Below are 23,298 nucleotides of genomic sequence, written 5' to 3' on the forward strand. Positions count from 1 at the left end.
AACTGATAAGACCTTTTATTTCATCAATTGAGAAGGAAACATGTAAAAACAGTGTACAAAGTTTATATTATTTGTTTACTAAAGCTGGTGTCTTCGGCCTCAGGAATACAGGAGGGGCAGGTACAAAAAAAAGTTGCAGTAAAAAATATAAAATGAATTTTCTTTCCCTATTTTCAGGTGACAGCCAAGAGAGGAGTGTGCATAGGAGTAACAAACAGAATGAAAGAGTGAACAAAGGTTTGTCAACAACTGAAGAAAAAACAATATTAAAACCATTACATTCAATGAAAATATGCACTTTTGAAGTATGATTATCATTTGTTGTTAAAAAAAAAAATACTGAAATGCTTCCAGTAACTTCTGGCAGAGGAGCATCAGTTTGAGCCTCAGCAGAAGAAATGCTTCAAACACATGAAGTCTTAGAAAAAGGAAGCTAATTTAGTCTTTACCAGCCATAAGTTACACATAGGGGGTTCCTAATACAATCATTTTTGGGTAACAAAGTGCATATCATTGGCACAGTGAAACTCCGTTTCATCCATATTGGTCTCATAAATAACTCAGAAGCTCATGAGTGGGGTAAAGGTCCCCTTAAAAAAGCAAAACAAAGATGACTGGGTTTCCCCATGAAGCCTAGTTTGCTTGCGAAGTACTCCTAAAGAAGTGTATTATGTTGAAGTGACCTCACTGAGGCTGCAGCATATGCACCAGGTGGAATATAACACCCAATAGTGTACTGTACACAGAGGGAAAAACCCAAAGGAAAGGAATTCGGAGCAGAAGGAGCATCCAGATGAAAAGGCACCAGGAGTATAAGCACTTATGTTAGGACCTGGAGATGCTTTCTTTTTATTAGCCTGTACAGGAAACAGTGGGTCTGTGATGTGCAAAGAAAAAAAAAGATCAGTCTTGCTCGAGTTATTCGCATCATACTAGACTGTATTGCACTGCCGATTAATCAGACCCGTTGTGGCGTGGAATGACAATACATTAGACTGGTTTTGCATTAAGGGTAGATTAAAGCGAAGATGGCTTTTTTCAATTTTAGGGAATTAGGCATGTGTTACAACACATTATGCAGGAAGATTAACTTTATTTGATGCAGTACATTCATTTTTATAAGGCCAAACATTGTCTGAAGAGACTCAGGAAACATGGATAAATCACCAACTCAACAAACAACACACTATCTGCTTTACATGATGTTTTTGGTCCAGAGCATGCCTAGAACCTATTTGAAATGGTTGATATTTTATTGATTTCACACAACCCCTTTACAAAAAAATAATAACAATAACATATTTTATTGAGTTATGGGAGTAGCCCAATTTGTGCATAGCACATTTTCCCCATTCATTATGGGATGCCTGCTTTGTACAGCATAACAACCAGGAAATGCAGGGATAGTGTTTTCTCCATGGTCCGTCTTCAAAGGCCACCAAAAACAAGCTCGTTTATCTTGCTTTTTGTTTCGTACTTCCTCCATCCTGTGAAAACAACAACGACGGCTCGCAGACTGAGACATCCGATGGGGGGCTGAGGGAGGGCTTGTGCAGACAATGCCGGGGGAGGACTAGGCAGAGGAGGCTGGGGCCTTTTGAGAGTGCAGTCGGATGGAGAGGAGGAATGACTGTGGGACTGGAGGAATGCTTGAGATTTGCATATTAGGCTGTCCCACTGGCAGAGTAGGAGAACTGTGGGAAGTGGGGTCGTCGCTCGCTGTCAAATGACTCCATACTGTCATCTGGGGATAAAAGAAAAGGAAAACTCATCTGTTTGTTCATGTTAAGATACAACCTGATAAAGAATTTGGTTAAATATTTGCTATTATAGCAGTTAATGACAAAGACTCATTTCTAAACCTGATTACATTTCATAATGTTACAGTGAAAAAGAGTCATTATATACTACTGAGGTTTGATATAAAGGACCAACATGAAGTAGTGCATCCCTAACTCTGACGATGCTACATATAATTGCTGCTAACTAAAACTAGTAAACAGAATCCACTTGGGGAATAGTTAACTTATAACCTATATCCGGCTTTTCTTTAATGGCTTCGCTCTCAATCTGCAGGTTTACTAGTGGTTCCTAGAATTTCTAAATGTAGAATGGGAGGCAGATCTTTTAGGCTACGTTCACACCGCAGCCTGAAGTGACCCAAATCCAATTTTTTGGCCCACATGCGACTTGGATCAAATCTTTTTGGATGACATCCATGTTTACTTCCGTAAACACAGAGCACACTGGCCTGTGACGTCATTGCGTCCTGTACTGCGCATGCTGGACACTTAGGTTGCATGAATGCAGTTCACACAGTAGATCACATACAAGTTGCATATATTTGGAAATGTGAACAGCAACGCAGAAAAATCAGATTTCACAAATAAATCGGAATGGAGCATCAATGCCTGCAGTGTGAACGTAGCCTTAGTTATCAGGCTTCTCTCCTGTGGAACCAACTACCAGTTTTAGCCTGTGAAGCAGACATCCTGTGTACTTCCAAAGGGCTGGTTATTCTCCTGCAGCAGTGTGTCGCCTTGAGCTGGCATGCAGGTATGATGCAGACATTTTTAATTTCATGCTCAATATTGACGAGTGGTCTGTACTGTGTTTATTTCACGCCACGACGCAAAGGGGGAAAATCACAAACTAGCTGTGGGTCTACATACGGCCGAGGCGGTGAGGAAGTGGGGGCAAGTTTGTCTGACAATAGAGGGACATGAGAGAGAAAAAGAGCGGGGATCCAGGTGGAAAAAGGGTTCCTGCGTTCTGGTGCACCTCACTCTTCGCTGGTCCAACTATCGAGTTGTTTTCCGCAATGGCGGTCATACAAACAAAACAACCCGGTAAGGTACCAAACAGGAGACGCATAGTGTAGTGCGAATGTAGATTTGACCATTCAGAGGCCTCCTGTCTGTAGCACTTTCTGCTGTCACCTACAATTTGGGAGAGCTGCAGCAGAGTGTCTGTGGAAGGGGCGGGGACGTCTCTGCGTTCACCGTGACACTTTAAGAGTATAAACTTTCCTATTTGATAAAGCTTAGAGTAAGAAATGCTCAGGTTATCCTGAGCTATCTCTATAGATATGCTTAGACTGCTGGAGGACATAGGGACCCCTTTTTTTAATCATACTACTTCATTCTCTATTCTACCAGTCAGAATTTGTTAATTTAATATCTAACGTTATGCTCTCTTTTGCTTTCTCTCATATTAGCTTAATCTGGTCTGTTCCTGTTTGGCTGTGACACCATCCTGTAGAGGGGTGTCGGCTATTCTAATGTCATGAACACCTTTGTTTGTAGATGTTTGAGCTTGGCCTTTTTTTCCCAGTGTAGTCCTGTTTGTCTGACTGTGACTAACAGGATGTGCTCTCTTTCATCCTCTGACATGGGAGATGGCTCGGAGCTTGTCTGCCTGGCAATGCGTTTCCTGGATGGGGCTGCCTGTGTAGCTGGTTGACAGTTGCCTTTTGTATCTTAGCCTCTTTCTCTCTGACTGCTTCTCCTTGAACCCCAGTCGGCCTTTGCAGATGGCCACTCACAGCGAGTCGGGTTCTGCTGGAAGTTTCTTCCTGTTAAAAGGAACATTTTCCTCTCCACTGTTGCTACAAGCATGCTTGGTGTCAGGGATTACCTTTGAGTCAATTCCACAGTATGATCAGGTTAAATTGTCTCTGTGAAGTGCCTTGAGATAACGTGTTGTGGCGCTATATGAATAAACTCAATAGAATTGGTTTCAGATGTTTTTTACAGAACATTACTGAACAAGTGGCATCATGAAGATGAAGGGGCACAGCAGACAGGTCATGGTTGAAGCTGTTACCAGAGGTAATTTCAGAGGGCCTGCTGAGATCCACTCTCCAGGTGGTGTAAGGAAAACCATTGTACAAATAAAGCTATTTGAACACTAGCAGATAGTATTTCTCAAGCATACATGTGAAAGAATAAAAAGTTGTGTATGCAACAGAAAACTAACACAAAAAAAAAAAAAAAACTCCCACCACAGTGAGAAATGCTGGTAGCAGCATCATGATGCGGAGAGGTTTTTCTTTAGAAGGTCAATGTTAATGTTCAAAGGGATGAAGATTTAGGAACAAAATCTATCAGAGGCTTCAAAATCTTTAAATTAAAATTACTCCACACTTTTCAGATTTAGTTTGCACGAATACTTCTTTATTTAGTTTATCCTTCCTTTTTCACTTCACCTGCTTGGTTAAATTGGATCCCAAAAAACAGCGCAGTTTGGAATGTAATAAAATAAAATAAAAGAACTCAGGCATCATATATATATATGTGTGCATGTGTATAAAAAATGTATCTTTTTCCAACCCATGTTGCATTAGGGGTAAAAAAACAAAACATGTAAGACTCAAATTAGCACTAAAAAATAAAATGTACATTATTTTGCTGCGACCACTTTTTAAGCCATTATATCTTAATATAACAGCTTCACTGTTTGTTTTAATCACTTTGTGAAGTCAGTTTAAAATGTGCTGAGTGTGTGTGCGGCCAGAAGGGGGCACAGTTTTCATGAGAAAGTGATGCTACCTTGTCCGGGTGGCGTAATGGTGATGGTTTGTCCTGTGAACTCTTCGTCGAAATATCTGGTATCCGTCTCTGAGGTAACTTGGGGCTTAAACGGTGGGACGAGCTGTTGGAGGGAAGGAGACAAGCTTACACCTCAGATCACAGCTATCCATCAGCACTCTGACATAGTGTGTAATCTTATAAGTCATCCTGCTTTATAGAGATCAAAGCCCACCTTTTTTTCATAAACATCTTGCCAATTTATCCCAGCAAAGAATTTGTGCTGCATGATTTCCTTGGCGTCATCAGGCCCTCCGCCTAACCTTGAATTACAGAAACAACACGTGTAAGGCAAAAGTTTTTATACAAAGAATGATAAAGATAAATAAAACCTAGAAATGAGATTTGAGTCAAGACACTGGACAATCAGACCTTTCCATTGGATCCTTCTTAAGAAGACCAGAGAGTAGCGATCGGGGCTCAGGGCCGAGCGTCCGTGGAAAACGGATGTCTTCCATGAGGATGAGCTCAAACAGCTTCTCGTGATCCTGGTTGTAAAAGGGCAGCCTGCCGCACATCATCTCGTACATCACCACCCCCAGACCCCACCAGTCCACAGCGCGGCCGTAGTCATTGTCTTCTAGGACCTTGGAGAAGGGAAAGTTATAAAGAGGATGAGATTTACTATTGCTATTTTTGGTTTAAAATAAAAAGAGATATTCTTCTTGTTTAATCTCTAAAAGGCAATATTTCAGACATTTAGGTCTTTGAATGTTAAAAGCAAAGAAACAAAACATAAAAGATCTGATTTTCTGCTACTCTTCAAATCAGTGAAGTTTTTGACAGCAAATAATTTTTGTAGCCAATCCTCTTAAAACAGGAAATGAGAACCATATAAATAAAAGGACATCTGGAGCCACAGGGTCAAACACACTGTTCAAGTAGAGTTTTTAGAAACCACTTTTTATAGATGATATGCCTAAAAGACTAAAAAATGATAGAGTGAGAATCACAAACATCATCTCCTGAAAGAGACAGATTTCTTCTCACCCTTTTAAAACAAGTCTTCCTGTCTGTTTTACTGCTTTTGACGACCTGGATCACAACAAACCCAGAGTCTTAGATTTATGCATAGCAACAGGCCAAAAGTGACGGCAAAAAATATAACTGACATATAGCTCAAACAGGGAGTTAACAGCCAGACCATGGAGGTGTCCATAGCTCTTGTTTTTGATTATAAAAGTCATCAATGTAAGACCTTCAATCAACATCTTATTTATTTATGGGTTTCTGAAGTCAGTAGAAAATTCCCTGATATCTACGATAGTTCTGCCAATCCTAAAAGTTGTTAAAGTTGTACAAATGGCGACTTTTGTTCGCAGTTTTTTGTACACTGCGGGGTAACGAGGAAGATGTGGATGAAAAAACATTTACAACAGTTCCTGATTAAACCAAGAAGTCTCTGTTTGAACGTCCCAACCGACCCCCCAACAAAATCACCCCCCAGTCAGAAGTCGTGTGTCCGCTTCAGCAAACACTGACTCACCTCTCACATTAGGGGAAGGTATAGAATTTCCCCTGGAGCCTTGCATATTTAATCACCTCAAGCCCTTTTTTTGCATAAACACAAACAGATCAACAAGCAGCAAAGATATTAGTCATTAACAAAAGCAAATTACATCAAACTGTTCAATTAACACAGCTGGGGTCACAGACAGGGAAGTACTCTGTCACAAGTTCTCTATAAAATATCTTTTTGGGGCATTGTCTGATGAGAAACTCCTCTGGTGTTATGCTTAGTGAACAGCACAACCTGTTGCATGAGTAATGCGCTGCAGAGCGGAGTTGTTCCAGGGTGTCTGGGGACATGTACTGGATTCTACCTCTCCAGGAGGATGTTGAAGGTTAAATCAAGACGGTGAGAACAGTGTGTTCCCCCACACCTTCAGCAACGTGATGCTGCAAAATGTGGACCTAATATTAGACACTTGAGTAAAAAGATGAGGGTGGATTTAAAGAATTAGACACGGACACAAAAGTGTACTGGCTCAGAGCGGGGGGTGGTCCTGAAGAAACAGATGGACAGAAGTGTCTGTAAAAAGAACAAGACTGGTGGGTCAGTGCATGCATGCAGCTTGCATGTCTGTGTGGGCCCTGTGTCTGGTACTGCGGTGAGTGCTGAGCATCAACGAGAAAGGCCGGGAGGGCAGGGGAGGGGGTAACGTGAAGCCGGTACGGAGCTAAGATTACTGGGCTGTCTCTATTTCCAGCGCTGCTGTCGTGTGATTCACACCGTGCGACAGCTGGGCCCGCAGCTGCCCCATATATGTAGAAGAACACCACAGCTGTGAAGCTGCCAGGAGCGCAGGAGCCAAGCTCATCCCTCATATACGTAACCAGGACTGCCTGCTTGCCTATTTGGGGCCCTGCCTTAAGCTAATACTGTTACATTGCCCCAAAGGAGCAGAGAGAGAGAGAAAAAGAAGAGGATTAAAAGAAAAAACAGAAAACAAAACATGCTTGCTGGTTCTTTGGAGGTGCACTCTCCTTACTGCTGTTTTTCAGACCTACACTGACAGCCATTAATCTTTCAAGACGCTGAATACAGATCAGTGTTGGGGGGCTAGATTAAACACGTCTGCATTTTTCAGCTGCCAATAATGGTTTTCTTTCTGTAAGTGTTTAATAAAAGTAACTAAGTGAATTTGCCCAGGTCTGTGGTCTGAAGACACACTGGCCAGGCTGTTGCAGATGGAATCCGTCCTCCCTACCTCTCCCTCTTTCTCCATTTCTTTTTCTCTGCAGCTCTGGGTGGAATATTCCCAAACATTACAGCATTCCTGTGCAGCACACACAACAAGGTCATTGTTTATTGCAGAAAAACCTGTAACACTGCCTGGCCCGCACTCCATAGAGACGCTCAGCAGCGACCCAGTTACCATGGTGATGCCCCCTGATGTCTACCAGCGCTCCACTGGTGAGTTTGGAGCTGTCATTACAGAGAACCTTGGGATAAGGACAGAAACTGAAGCCTTTACAATAGAGGAAAGTTTTTTTTTTTTTTGCAAATGGTTTATCTGAGATTTGGATTATTGTGAGAGTTGGTGCCATACCTCTTTAAAGTTCTACTTAGTGTGATAATGTGACCACACTACAGGAAGAGAACATGAGTCTCCAAACTACCGCCGTGTCTAACAGCTCTTTCTCCCCTGGATTTTGATCTATCCCACTTCCTGTTAACTATGTGCAGCCGATTTTTTCAAAAGAGATGCATTACAGTTGGGATGGTGTGTTAGGAATGAGGTGCAGTGGTAGGATTTCCAGCACACATAGCACTACACATGTAGCTTTAGCTAAATATATATTTAGTGTTAGGAATTATTAATCAACCTGAACCTCGTAACTTTTTAATTCTGTGAGAATTGGTTATATTTTCTTTTATTTTTCGATGTTTCGATTACAAGGGTGCCGACCGGAAACAGGAAGCGCAGCAGAATCCACAAAAGTTTGCGCTCAAGTATCTGTTGTTTTTTTGTTCTTTTTCCCCTCTGTCACAAGTACAGAGAAACGAAATGAACTCTCTGAATTTAACCCATCCCCCTTGGGGAGCAGTGGGCTGTCATTGTGCGGTGCCCGGGGAGCAGTGTGGGGTTAAGGGTCTTTGCTAATGTGGCAGTTTGTGGGAGTGGGGCTTAAACTCGGAACCTCAGGATTCCAAGCGCAATGCCCCAAACACTAGGCCGCCACTCCCTCTAATGTTTGTGACGCAGAATTAGAAAGTGTGGCTTAGCATTAAATAAAGACACGACCACTCAGCTATCTGAGACACTGATGGGATTATATTATGCAAAGGAAGCTGCAAGGCCAACATTAACACCACCTAACTCATCTTTGACTAGCTGCACCCGTGTTGTGATAAAATAGGTTCTCTGAGGGAATCGGTTCCTCTCCTTGAATATATAGCGCAGCTTCTGGAGGAAGAGTGGAGCTTTTTATATTTTCTTCCTCTTACTTTATGTCTTAACAGATACCCAACCTCGTTTTCGTTGGATAGAATGAAAAGCATCTTAATGTAAGTTTACTAAACTTCCGAATGATTTTAAATTATTTTAACTTAATTTGTGACATGTTACATATGATAAAACCCAGTAGATGAGCAACAGAGTATGAAATCTGATGGTTCCTGTCCACAAGAATAAAACATCACTACTCTGAAGTCTAGTTGAGCAGAGCTGAGGTGCAGTAAGTGAGGCTGAGGATATAAACTCTGACTGGATGCCTTCCTGTTGCGCTGCTTTACCCTCCTTCTCAGACGCTCAGCCTTGAACCAAACGACAATTAGACTCAGGTAAATAAAATAATACAAATTGTCTTATAGGGCTTAAGTAACTGAAGCATCAGATACTTTATAAATGTGTTTTAATGAGTTTTAAACCATTAATTTCCATGTGAAATTGGAACTGTGCAAATTCCCAAGATATTTATTAAAGTTCATGGGTTTGACATTAATATAAGGCTTAAATTAACTATGTAATCATTTATAGTGTAATTTAAACAAAGCTGGATGTTCAAGGAATTAGATTACATTGAGAAGTTCAGACCATTTCATCCAGACAGAACTCTAGTTAGCGAGCTAATTAATAGGATATTAACTTTAATAATTCTTCTATTTAAAAGACCTGAAATCAAGAACTGATAGGATCTGTAATTGTAACAAACAAAAAAATATTAAAAGAATGGTCAAAATTGTACATCTTACCATAAATCTGTATCCAAGCAAAGGGAAAGCAGAGTTTACGTGGCATTTTTACACTTTTAGTTTTCTTTCAACAGTCCTTTGATTGTTTTAACCAAAACAAAATCATGTTTGTCACATCGCCTCACAAAAAGATCCTCAACACGTTTAAGGACTTCTTTTGGATTCCTGTCCAGAAAGGCTTTCTTCTTGCTCTTCCTCTATAAAGATATAACCGGGGTAACTTCTATAGGAAAATTGTTTAACAGCATTTTATTTGATGGCAATAAGCTAAACGGTCCTGAACACAAATGCATTTTAAAATAATTTTTCTTCAATTATGCGGTGATGCTATACTGCCTCTTTGTCTATCCAATACAATCTTAATGCAATACAGAGAATCTGAGAATCTAAAGGGGTTTTAAGGTGAGAGAAACTTGTAGGGGTGTTAATATATTTTTACAAGGCTCTGCATTTGCTCCTCAGAATGCTTTGTGGGACCATGTGCTCAGGTCAGGTGAAGCATCCCAAGCAGGCCTATTCTGGTGCCATATAACAGCTGTAATCCATGTTCTCTTTCTTTTCCTCCTTCCCAGATGGAAATTCACATTTCCTGAGGTCCTGCCAGTCAAACATCTTCTTCTCTAAATGCTAAATTCCTAAAGCAGTCTAAAAACAAAAAAAATAGGGCAACTGTGTCAACATGGAAACCCTTCTTCCGGGGGAGCATTTCTATGATCACAGGCTGGGAGAACCCACAAGCACGCTTCGAACACTCCCAATACAACATATCAGGTTACACATCCAACACTTGTCATAGCTGCACGCAATAGTAAGTAGCCACACCCTTACCGAGCCGGCAAATATGAGAGCAGGCGGCCCTGCCCTGGGCACTCTGCTCACTCATTAACCCAACTTCAGCTGGAGATTAGAGAGGCATTTTGGGACAGCTGCTGTTTCCTTCAAAATACTTCCCTTGCATTGACTGACATCCACTAAGGCATGGAGTGTCTTGGTTAAGGCTGCCAGAATAATCCACTAATTCCCTTTAAATTTGAAGACAGGACTAAGTATAAGGATCCATACTGTACTGATTAGTTTAAAGTGCTTTTAAGAACAAATTACTGCACAGAAAAGCTAAATGAAAGCTACAGACTCCGAGTAAGAAGTAGAAAAACCAAAAGATAAAACCGTGATTAATCGGGAAATCCCAAAAACAAAATGAATAAAAACACAAATGACGTTCTATTCTGGGTTTAAGGCCGGCGAATCAATGGGTTCTTGTAAAGTGAGATTTAAAGTCAGAGACGGAGGAAGTCTGTTGAATGTGAACTGATAAAACATTCCAGAAACTCGCAGCAACTTAAAACATTAAAGACGTCTTTGGAATGACTGAAAGCATCTCTCTGTCAACCTAAGAGTGTGAGCCAAATATGACAACACCTTAAAATACTTAAAAAAAATAATTAAAATAATAAATTTAGAATTTCATTTTAAGAGCAAGAAGCAAAGCTAAAGCTTGAGCAATGTGCTAATTCTTCTTGCACCTATTAGAATTTAGGCTGCAGCATTTTCTGCCAGATGAAGGTGATCAAGGGAAGCCAGACTGAACCCAAACAGTATGGTTATTAAATATAGAGGCCATAAAAACATGGATAATGGTTTCTATTCCTGATAAAGTTGACTTGATGAATTCCACTTTCTTCTATAGTTTTTGCTGATAAAAAGCAAGATGTGACCCCAGTTGACATTGTTGTCTGGTTTTAAACAAGCATAAATTTTAAGATCATTTTTAATCAAGCATTTTTTATTTTAAAGGCTGTTTGGACTGAGAAGCATTACTTTTCATTAAAACCATGACAGTGTGATCAAACATCACAAAGGCGGTGGAAGAAGATCGAGCTTGAGAAGAGAGAGCTAGTAAGGAGCTAGAAGAGAGACAGAACGCAGCATATGTCATTAGAGGGGAATAAATCCGACAATCTTCTGTGTGACGATAAAAGGTTTACTGTGCAGAAGCAGGTAGAGAGAAAATAATTCAAGAATGGGAGATAGATGGACACCTTGCATATGGATGAGGAAAAAAAGTTCCAAAGATGATTAAAGCTCCATTTTGTTTTGTGTTTAGGTTAGGACAAGGTAGTAAACACTTACTCCGAATTAAGTGTATCAAAGTTATCTGAACGCTCTTTTCTTTCTTAAAATCTTCAGGTAGGTTCAACACCATCAAACCCCACAGAACAAAATGTAAGGCAGACTGGGCATTTTTTACACAGTCTATGAGAACATTTTCTTCCATTTGTGTAAATGATTTAAAAAACCCATTTAGAAAGACGTTTTTGCAGCTGGAAGCCTGAAATCGGGATATCTAATTACCTCAGGTGCAAGGTATTCTGGTGTCCCGCAGAACGTTTTCATTGTGGCTCCGTCCTTGATCCCTTCCTTACAGAGCCCAAAATCTGTGATCTTTATATGTCCGTCTTTGTCCAGCATGAGGTTTTCCAGCTGTAGAGATATAAACGAAAGGAAAAGAAATAAACAAAGAAACATTTTTAAGTTGAGTATTTAGAGATTTATGAAAAAAAATTTAAGCAAAAAAAAAAAAGGGGGAAAAAAAACACTTTAATTGTTATGACTCCCTTTTGATTGAGGACCAAATGTGCAACTCGGTAAAAGATCTGCTTTAAAACTTATAAACAAAGAATATATGACATGTGAATTATATAAATAGAAATAAAATATTTATTTAAATACATTAATGACTAAAATAATATTTTAATATAATAAAAAAAAGGAATTATTTATAAAACAAAAATTTCAAATATATATTTTTCATTACAATCAATTTTGAAATAATAATAATATATTAAACAGTCCCTAATATCTGATTGGTTAGCAAACACAGCCATTAAATCCTTAATAACATTTTATAACACGCAGTTCTGGAATTGTATTAAAACACTTTTTATTTTAAAGTATGAATACAATTTTTCATAATTTTCTGAATCATTAAATTAGTGAAAAATGTTAACATTCAAATATTAGATATTTATTTTCTTAATAAAAGTGTGTTCTTTTTTTAAAACATGCATAACTTATCATTTGTTGAATTGTAGCAGTTTTGGCTGGTCAATATTGTTTAAAACCAGTTGAGTAATTTTGTTTTTCAGTGATGCTAAAGGCTCTAAAATGAATGAATTCGTCTCAATGGGTAATAAAAATATCTGCAAAGAGGAATTGCGTCTCTAATTCGACACGGCTAACAATAAAAAAAAACGTTCCTTCTTCCCTTTTTGAGAGGTAAAAAAAAAAGGATGTGTTTTATTTCCCCAGTTTGGCAAATTAATCTGAAGAACAACATGTGAGCTTGGGGAATGTTTACACTCAACTTGCTGCTCATGTTATTTCATGTTCTATGCCATACTTTGAAAACACACAAGCATTTATCTGAATAATTACGCTGCAGTTCTGTCTCCTTGTTTAGGGTTTTTTGTTCCTCCATCAACTCAGGAGTTTTTTCTGTCCCTAATGAAGAAAAGGAAGACATTGGCGCTGCCGCCACGTTTCTCTATGGGTATGGTGTATTTAGATTGTTTTTGCTCCCCAGTGTTTTGGATCGCTAAAAGAAGCCTCCATACAACAGCTGTATTATACAGAAAATCACATCCTTTCATGGAGTATTTTTAGAGGTAAATATCAAATGGATCTTAATACAATTTTCAGATTTTTTCACCTATAAAACATAGAAGAATTACTTTGTTTTTTCATTCACTTCACAACTATACAAAAAACAAAACAAAAAAAAAAACATCCGGATAAGATTGATAACTAAAAGGTTTAATAGGTGTTAATACTTTTGCAAGAACTACAAACTAGGACATGTGGAGGTAATCAGACCTGTAGTGATATGGATTATTTGATGTCATGACTCCCCCTCTTTAAGTGTCTACCTCTTTCTCTTTAAGTCACCTAGCAGCTGTAGCTCACACGTGGCCAGAAGCGCCCGGTCAGAGTCAGCACATCCTCCAATCCTGCTACCCCGGCATTTTCTGGAGAACCCTCGCAGGCTGGGAGCCTGCCTCGTAAACCCAAGGGAAGGGAGGAGGGAGGGAGAGCTGCGCTGTGCTGACCTGGCTGGTATAGTTTTATCAGCTGGAGGATGTACGGCTAGAGATGCCCACTGCAGCACTGATAGCATTCCTGAATCCAAACACGGCTCTTAAAAAGGGCCCAATTAGAGCTGTAGTGATGGGTTTGTTTTTTTCTTTCCTTTCTTTTGCAAACAAAAACTACTAAACTGCAGCGTCGCATCACAAAATAATATTGCAAAGTGGAAAAATGCCACACTAAGGGCTCTGCATGTGGGCCATTAGAAACAATCCTGGTTATTTGTGCTTCACTGCAGTGTTCGGACCACTCTCAGGTCCAGCTGCAGTGCTGTCTAGAGGCAGATCAATAAGCCAAGTCCACTGCCACAGCTCCAGATGGAGACTAACTCAAATATACAAAGCTCTACTAAGTGTTTACACTCCGTCAACATGTACCGTTTTCACACATTTTAATCAAAAACTTGTGTTTTTCATTTGGGATCTTAAATGATCAACACAAAATACCTAAAAATGTGAAGTTTAAAGAAGGAAACCTACATAGTTTAACTTTTAAGAAAAATAAGGTTCCAAATAAAAGGTTTTGTGTGCCTATATAGTCATCTAACCTGAATAAATACCTATGAAAAACATTTCAGTGGAATTATAGCTGGAAGTTTTAATAGGTACATCTGTACCAGCTTTGTTTATCAGTCCAGCTCTAAAGAGCTACTATCATGTTAAGTTTAGGTGCATCTCGTCTCAAACACATCTGAATCTCATGAATTGCTTTTTGCCAGGCCTCTGCAGATCTGAGAAAGAGCATGCTTATGAGGGGTTCAGCCACAGTGAAGAAAATGTGCATCTAAAGGCTAAAGCATTGGAGATGTCAAGAGGTGGGGTTGAACACCCCCAATCTAGACGTGGCCATATTGACCCTTTGCATATTCTCATTGAGTAGAAAATGCAAAGTAAGTTTTTTCTCCTTTAGGCACTACTAAATAAAATTAATTGTGTTTGTGTGCATCTATCCTATCTCAACCTGTATTTTTTTTCTTCTATCTTTTCTTTTTTTTTTATAATAAGATTATAGAAATAAATGAATAGTTAAAACCTAAACCCTAATAATTTTGACACAGTTTCTTTGGCAATTTTTTTTATCTTCATACATTTTCTTTTTACAATTTGTATTTAGCTCCAGATTTTGTCTGGACCATTCAATCATATTAATGTACTTCAACAGGTATTTCTTTTCGCTTTTAATTTGTTTATAACAAGAGTAAGGTGGTAAGGCGACAAAATAGAGTAAACAAAAGGAAGAAAGGTAGTTAAATGTGAGCAAATGGGCTCAAATTTTACTGTTACCTTGAGATCTCGATAAACCACGTTTCTCTCAGCATGCAGGTAGTCGAGCGCTGACACTATCTCTGCACCGTAGAACCGAGCCCGTTCTTCTGAGAATACCCGGTCTCTTGACAGATGGAAGAAAAGCTGAGGAGGAAAATGGGAGATTTATTTTTGCTGCCAAATAAAAGCAGAGTTAAGGAGTCCAGAGGACATGGCAAACAATCCATCAGTGACAAAAAAGTACAACAAATGTCTGAACCGTGAGTACGTGTTACCTCGCCACCGTTCGCGTACTCCATTACAAAACAGAGGCGGTCATGTGTCTGGAAAGAGTATTTCAATCCCTGCAGAAAAGCAGAGTTTTGGGTTTTCAGCAAAGTCAATAGAAAGGTTCCCTTATAACAGCAAACATACAATCATAATATTTGCATTTGTAACAACAAATATTAAATCTAAAGAGAAGCAAACTGAGGAAAACTGAGAATTCAGCATGTCGAGACGATTAAAACCTTTTTCTATAACTTGTCACGTTCATAAAAGTTACAAGGAAAATTATTTAAATTAAAATTACAACTACAAAAAGCTTTAGTTTTTCAAGGTATCCCTGTTTCCATCAAATAAACAGATACTTAGATATCAAAAACAACAGAAAATAAACATTGCTTAGGTTTAAAAAAAAAAAGGTTTAGTTGAGAAACACAGAGAGCTTCTTACAGTCAAGAACGGATGCTTTGAATTCTGGAGGACTCTGTTCTCTGTGAGTGTGTGCGCCACTTCATCCTGCAAAAAAAGAACAGCACAAAGAGTGTTTGTCTAACTCTTACAACGGCTAACTATTTAGGTATCAGTCGTTGCTCCCCTGAACTCCAGAATCTAAGTGTTTTTCAGCCTTTACTTGCAAATTGGCAACCACTCACTTTAGCTACGATCACCTCCTTCTTTAGGATCTTCATGGCATAGTAGCGTCCTGTGGCCTTCTCCTTTACCAGAATAACTTTGCCAAAAGTGCCTTTTCCCAGGAGTTTGAGGTATTCAAAGTCGTGCATAGTCTAGAAGGCCAGAGCAGACAAAGTGGTATCCGGTTACAAACAGGAGAATTAGCAAACTTGAGCTTTAACTAGCTCAGACACACAATCCCACTGACAACACCACTAAAGCATTTTAGGCACCATTTTACCCACTAAGCAATTTCCACTCCACTAATGGTTTGCCCTAAATATGGTTGGGTCTTTGTTAACCTTTGACCCCGGAGAGAATGTTGTGAACAAGTGCGTGTGTGTCTTTGTGTGCCTGCTTGCAGGTCTTCCAATCCGGTTGCCCTCACACACCAGTGTTACCCCCCTAGCGAAAAGGTTTGTAGCCTAACATTTCTAAATGTTTAACAATGTTAACTGATTTATGCTTAGTCAACATTTAGCTGCAAAATAATGAACCATTTAAAAGAGGTTTCTGAAAAAAACAAAAACAAAAAAAAAAAACAGCCCAAGCTCTATCAGATTGAGTTAACTTCATTTGAAATAATATCACAATTCAACAAAACGCTATTTTTAAATCACAGAAGCAGTCAGTTTTGGTCATATTGCATTTAACAAGAGCAAGACTAAAAATATTAGAGATCCAAAATTTCTGGTACAATTTCACCAACTTCTAAGATGCATAAAAATGGTCAATGAACCGCTGGGGTAAAACACTTTAATTCAGGGCGGTTCAGCTTGTGTTCTGCTTCAGGCACTTTTATTTGAAATAAAGTTTGTTCCTGTACTTTCAGTGTTGCTGAAGTTTTCACCTTTCTAAGACTAAATATTTCACTACTTTAGGGGTTACTACTATGCATAAGGTGGGTTTGTTGCTGCACAGAAGGGAAGAGAGTTGCAACCACTGATCTCTATTCTCTGGATTGCTGATAGACCGAAAAAACTGAAGTAACCTGCCACCATCTTGGTACTCCCCACTTTAATGGAGTCACGCTATATAAATATCTGTAATGTAAAGTAATTACAAAATCAATGTAATGAATACATGTATATTACATATACATGATCAATTTAGCACTTTTGGCACATCATCAGAGAGTGTGTGTATAATATTCTTAATATCTGACCACAGTATTATAATGCTCCATTAACACTATTTTTGTTGTGATGGATTTGTATAATATGTAATATTACATGATTTAGACTTCATTGCCTTAATACTGAATATATAATGTGATGTGCCTATTTTTTACCATAAATTATAGTAGAATACAGATACTGTGAGGCAGCAAGTAAAAAGCAAGTCAAAGTGATGACTATCTTTATTTTCATTTTTAAGCCCCCCTGAAAATCAGACCATCATCGTTGTTCGATGCTGTAGTGCACATATTGTTTACATTCCTACCAGCCTGACAAGGGACTACCAATATGGCGGCTGGTGACGCCACGGCCTCTTGTACTACCAACGGCCTATCAGCAATCCAGTAAATAAATAGAGATTAGTAGTTGCAACTAGCACACAGATCCATGCATGCAAACAGAAGTTAGCAATTTTTCACACAAAGGTCACAGTAAAGTCCTGCAAGCTTTCAAGGTCAATTGTGAGTAAATCGCAGGCTGAAGCAGTGACACGACCAGACCAAGAACTCTTTCCTTGGAGATTTTCACATTATGCATGCAAATACGTTTCTTCTTCTTCTGTTACTAGCTACCTTTATTTACTGCATTGCATGTCGGGTTGTTTAAGACATTGCAAACTGTGAACTCAAGTAAAAAAAAACTGAATTTTAGTTGGGGCTGTGAGCAGTGATTGAACATATCAAACAGTGTATCCCAAGCTTTACCCCAGTTTAAAGTCTACTGCATCTATTTTTTTAATAATGTGCTGGAAGCAGTTGCATTAATTGTTGTAGAGTTTTCATCTGACCCAAGTATGGCACCACATGATGCTGATTGTTCATTAATGTCCACCAACCTGACAGGCCTTCAAAGTATCTGGAAGTATGGATGAATATGGATACTTTGGCGAAGCACAGTGCAACAGAGGGTATACATAAGATAGAGTACCACTTTGTGTCTGGGTTTGGTCAGGTAGACCTCCATGTCCATGGGGTCTGGAGAGGAGTCCATATTCTCCTCTTCCTGTTTATGGAGGCCTTCAGTCACTGCCTGGATGGCTTTGGTCCATTCTTCCCTGAATTAGACAGAGAAATCCGAGATTAAATCAGTTCGTTTTCCATCCAGCAGCCCAATCATGCACTTGTCTTATCAACAGGAAGCCAATTTCACGTGTGAGTTCAGCCAAGGACTGAGGACTTTGACTAACTGTGCTACAATGAATTAATGCAAACATTTGTACTTTTCTTCATGATTTAAAAACAAACCATGTCTTACTCTTTACAGAAATGCTTGTTATGTAAACGGTTTGAGTTTTTACAGCTAAAACATGGAGAGGTATGTGTGTGTGTAGGTTCTGAGCTTGCCTTTCCTCGGGGCTCTCCACGTGGAAGGTGCGCTCGATGACAGTGGTCCACTGCAGGCAGCGGATGATAAATGTGTTGGGCTTGGGCCGTTCCGTCTTCATCAGCTGGCACTCTGACCAACAGCCAGGGAGGGAGCGGGTAGGGAGATGAAGAGAAGGGCCAGTGTTGTAGGGCAAAGAAGAGGAGAGAGACAGACCCACAGTTATAGCCATTTATCTTTATCGCCTCCCTTACAGACACTGTCGGCCAATTTGGAAAAGAACAGGTGCACTACAGTGGAAGAGATTTGAAGGCTCGCCTAAAATGAGGCATTTGCAGAGTTCACCCTTTCCTCTCCTCATCTTAATATGTGAATTACTTAAGTTCAGCACCAAGGAAGGAAGGAAGGAACTTAGAAAGGAAGGAATAACGGAAATGTTGTAAGGAAAGGAAGAAAGTTTGGTAAGGAAGTAAGGAATAAAAAAACATAAGACATCAAATCAAATTTCCTAAAACCCAGTAGATTTTGTATGTTTTAATAATTTGAGTGTTTTTCTATATATTATCTCGACATATGGAGAAATTTATCTTTCTGAGCTCTTATAAAATTGTTATTTTCTTAGCCTAACAGTCAAAACTCTTAAATTACAACAACTGCTGATGGAAAAAAATCCGCAGGCTTGATAATCCTGTCAGAATTTATTAATACACACGTCATCACTTCCTTCACATACATATCCTTTCCCCATTTTGTAGCAAATAATAGTTATGTAAGCAGTTTCCAAAAACAATTAGTCACGATGTTCTCCAAACTGAAAGAACAAAAGCAGAGATTTCCATCTGTACCTTCTTCACATTAACATCTGTTCTCAAATGAAACATGTCAGCAAATAAGTCTGGATGCCACACAAATATGAGCCCTGTCTGATAGATGGAGGACTACAAGTGGACCACCACTGAGATCCAACATGGCTCCATCAGGGTGAATGTGGGATCCAGCTGCAGCCGCCCCCTCAGCAGCGACGCACCATGTGTCCTTTATGATGGGGTCGCTTTGGTGACAAGAAAAAAAACATAACAACCCCGCGAAGGGTTCGTGGATGAAAATAAGAGCCTCAGAGCGAAGCCCAGATAAATAGTCCAAATCAAGCCGCTAATGGTGATGATAACTCAGGAGCGCCAGGGAGCAAACATGAGGTTAAACTAGCGGTGTGATCTCTAAATGTTGTGTTCAGTCAAGGGTGTGGCTTTCTGTTATGGGAAGTGTGTTATGGAGTGTTGCTTTTCTTTAATTTTTATGTATATAGAGTATTTATATATGATTTCCTGTCACAATAGAGCAGAAATATTATGAAGCTAACAGAGAAGGAGGACAGCAATCGGACATTACCAGGTGTATTCTGGGGCAGAGGGTCCCATGGTTGCAGGGATGCAGTACAATTCTTATCAATGGAAGCAGGGGGAGATTGAGGAAGGCATATGATCCAGTATCAATGTCATCTTTTAAGCACCTGGCATACTTTTCTCAGGGTAATCTCTCTAATTACAGGCATAAATACTCATTAATCAATCTACAAATAACTTGAATTGAGTAGAAAATGTGGTGAAAGGCTTAGTCCATGCTGAGCTATCGATTCACTGTAATATCTAATTGTCCATGGATATCGTAATCTACGGCAAGTTTCAGATTGGCCATAGTTAGCCAAGAAAACAGTGCTGAAAATGTGACTGTTTTATTCCATAGCTTCCTTATACGTTTTGCATAAACAAAGATGGTAAAAGTCTCCCCTGCTTTGGCCAGTTGACAAAGACAAGCAGTTTTTAGCCACATTCTAACAGAGCATATTTTTTGTTATTTGAATGCTGTTTCACCTTTACTGTCTTAACAATGAAGCTTTGCTTAAGACGGAATGGTCCTAAATGGGGATCAGAGTAGTAACAGGATTTAAAATAAAATGCAGACATCTCTCTCCCCAGCAACACTGCAGCTTTTCCTTAGCCCCACTTCTGGAACGGAGATGCATTCCCATAATACAGTATAAGGTATGCTGTGGGGTCTCCTCCATATTTAGCTGCTTTGAAAATCTCTAAAGACACCAGCAAGATACCCAAACCTCCTCAGATTACATCTTTTGATGGGGAATTTAAATCAATTTTGAAGAATTATAGCTGTTTTTATTTATTTTTACATTTGTCTTTTTCTGTGTAAAATGCTTACTGTTTGTTTTTTTAGGTAGACAATTTTAAGATCTGCCCAGGGACAACAGATGAAAAATAGGCTTTTGGCTAACTCTGGAACATTTGCAGGAATGCTTTTTAATGTAAACTGTCCCTGTCAAATCAATAAATAAATCTAAAATCAAACCGTTGATAAACTGCCCTTTTGAGGGTAAAAGGTGTAACAAAGAAAACCCCAAAATGTTGGCTTCAGAAGGCCTTTTGGGGACATGCAAACAGCACAGTTCATGTCTCAACCAGGGAACAAGATTAATAAGATAGAAAAGGTGCAAAGTGATTTTCTAGTGAGCAATTATTTACAGATGTGTAGTTGGCCCGGATTTAAGAGGGACTTCCAACAAATAGCTTACAGCTGTTAAGCTTTAAGGAGCTCTTAAAAACAGGTAGAAATATATAGAGCAACAAGTGAAAGTAATGGATTATTCCTGATTGACAGGACAATACGTTTAGATTGAAGTTTTCAATTTATATAAAAAGAAATTACTTATTATTATATAAATAACATATCTAAAATGAGCATATGAAATATTTACCACAAAATAAGGAGAATCATAAAAGCAGGAAACTAAAGTTGTTTTAAAGAAAAGAGAAAAGCGAGAAAATGCAAGTGTGTGAAAAACAGGCATTTTTTTGTTGTTGTTCTTTCTGTGGTGGATACTCACGTGCAACAGAGAAGTTATTTAAGGGGGTTTCCAGCTGGTCAGAATCTTGTGGCCGCTCTTTATAACCGATGAATGTACCGTCACTCTTAAGGAGAAAATACCTCGGCCTCCAGGTCTTGATGTATTCTCCTGATATCAGAAACACAGACAGGAAACATTAGTTTACTGGGAAGCCACTGTTTTTGGATTAAACAACATGCCCACTGTTTTACAGCTGTCCTCTTTGGTCTGATGTGGTGATTATTTCTTTTTAGATGGTAAAGTTCTCAGAGACATAATTTTGGGAAGGATATTAAATAAAGACAGCAAGTACGATTTATTTCTGGTTTATCTGAGGGAATATACACACACACGCTGCCTAGAAAAATATTCATTGCTCATTAACTTTCTATCACTCGGATGGTTTACAATCAAGACCCTCAGGATCTTTATGTCAAGTTAGTAAATCAAAATATGTTGTTGTGTGAAAATAAATTAAATGCTTTACATGCTTGTTTTTTTTATTCTGAAAACAGCAGTTAGAACAACTCTTCTGATGCTTACAATCAGTTTTATTCCAGGATATCCCTGCAGATAGTCTGTCTAAAACACTGTAACTTGAGCCAAAATGGCTGATTTTCACGTGACTGGCCACGATTAGCAACCGGTCATTATAGAGACAATTTAAGTACTGGTCCTTGCATTTATGATTCGTTTTTTTTGTTTTGTTTCCTGAGCGGACAGCTTAATTCTCCTGCACTTGGTCCATGTTTATTTTGGTCAGAGCTCCTAAAAAAATGGTGACGATTAACACGGACTAACTGCTGGAGGCTGCTAGAGGCTAACAACGTTAGATCAGAGACACTTCACACGCAGACCGAGCACCACAGCTGGGAAGAGAAGGCTGCGGCTTGCCGGTGTCTACTCTGGAGGTAGAACGACGAAACAGTCTAAGGCTAAATTAAAAGGGCTTTTTAAAAGCCACCCAGAAATCTCCCGAGAGCATTCCCCACCTCATCGTTTGTCAATGTATTTATTTTCTTTTTACATTTTTATTTAAAAAAAAGCTTGTCTCTGTTGCCTCTTTCACTAAAACAGTGGTCAGTTCAAGATGATTTTTTATACTTAATAATAAAATGTCAATGTACATGAGACAACAGCATTGAAGAATTTTTGGATCTGATGCTGTGACAGAATCAGCAGATACTGATTTTGGTGATCAGCTCCCAAAATCCTGATCAGTGCATCTCGTTATGTAACCAAATCGTAGAGATATTGCACACAGTTTTAAAAGTGGGTTTCTTTCCAAAAATGCGAAGACAAATTAAAGACTTTTAAATCAAGGTAATCAATAAAAGTTGTTGCTTTCAAACTGGATAAAAATAACTTAAAAATTTATGAATAACGTTATACCGAACTGGCTGGTGATATACATTTGTATAACATAAAGGAAAACACCAAACATTCACAACAATCTACCAAAACACACAGTGGAAAGAATACCATCGTCCCTTAATTTGTACTCTCTAGTATTCCTGATTTCCCTATACCATTAATTGGGCCTTTTAGAATAAAAGTATCAATGACATGACTCCTCTTGATATCTGCCATGCATGTCCATCCTGCTCACTTACACAACTTGATTCACACCAATGAATCTCTGAACAAGGTCGAAATTCAATTTATTCTGGTGATGCTTCAGGAAATGTTGTGCCAGATGTTGTGCAGACGGAAGGGGGAAAAAACAAAAAACAAAAAAACAACCAACATACCATAACAAGGCAGTGGCACACAGTGGCGAGGAACTTGAATATTTATACTAGAAAAAAACTGTAATTTATTTTTAATTATGGAGCCACATATTAACCCCCTGCTGAGCAGCACCAAGCTGTCCTTAATTGCCCCATTTCCTCTAACACAGAACTGTGTCTGGTGTACAGAGATGTAGAAGATCTGTCAACACGAGCTTCTGCTACCCTCACTCAAACAAACTTCTGATTGATAAAACTGGAAAGAGATCAGTCAGTAGAAAACAAACAGGCACTAGCTGAGTGCTGATCCACATAGAAGAATTAAGGGTATATAAAACCGAACATAGCCCGACCTCCGTCGAAGTTCTTCTGTTGTGTTAACCGATCATTTCCTTTTTTACTTACGTTTTTCATTCCATAGAATTTACCTTGCATGACAGTAACCACCCCCATATTCAAAGTATGTCATTGGTGGTGTAGTGGTAGCGGTCACTGTTGCAGGTGTCTGGATTTTGATTCATGACTTTGAAAGCCTT

General features: G+C 39.0%; 1 protein-coding gene across 2 annotated transcripts in view; it reads right to left on the bottom strand.

The window, feature by feature from the left end:
* Window positions 1–23,298, bottom strand: part of akt1 (v-akt murine thymoma viral oncogene homolog 1) — a 53,958-nt gene continuing 30,660 nt past the window's right edge. For both annotated transcript variants that reach the window (XM_038294469.1, XM_038294468.1), the window contains exons 3-14: window positions 21,033–21,161; window positions 18,154–18,265; window positions 17,738–17,864; window positions 15,614–15,745; window positions 15,411–15,476; window positions 14,972–15,040; window positions 14,715–14,840; window positions 11,641–11,769; window positions 4,962–5,176; window positions 4,765–4,852; window positions 4,551–4,653; window positions 1–1,744 (exon numbers count right to left, since the gene is read on the bottom strand). In XM_038294469.1, coding sequence (XP_038150397.1) covers window positions 1,665–1,744; window positions 4,551–4,653; window positions 4,765–4,852; window positions 4,962–5,176; window positions 11,641–11,769; window positions 14,715–14,840; window positions 14,972–15,040; window positions 15,411–15,476; window positions 15,614–15,745; window positions 17,738–17,864; window positions 18,154–18,265; window positions 21,033–21,161 — 1,376 coding nt within the window. In that variant the 3' untranslated portion in view covers window positions 1–1,664. The remainder of the gene's footprint in view (window positions 1,745–4,550; window positions 4,654–4,764; window positions 4,853–4,961; window positions 5,177–11,640; window positions 11,770–14,714; window positions 14,841–14,971; window positions 15,041–15,410; window positions 15,477–15,613; window positions 15,746–17,737; window positions 17,865–18,153; window positions 18,266–21,032; window positions 21,162–23,298) is intronic.

Source organism: Cyprinodon tularosa, unplaced genomic scaffold (assembly GCF_016077235.1).
Source record: "Cyprinodon tularosa strain WSP-4 unplaced genomic scaffold, ASM1607723v1 ctg340, whole genome shotgun sequence".
In the NCBI taxonomy this organism is placed as follows: domain Eukaryota; kingdom Metazoa; phylum Chordata; class Actinopteri; order Cyprinodontiformes; family Cyprinodontidae; genus Cyprinodon; species Cyprinodon tularosa.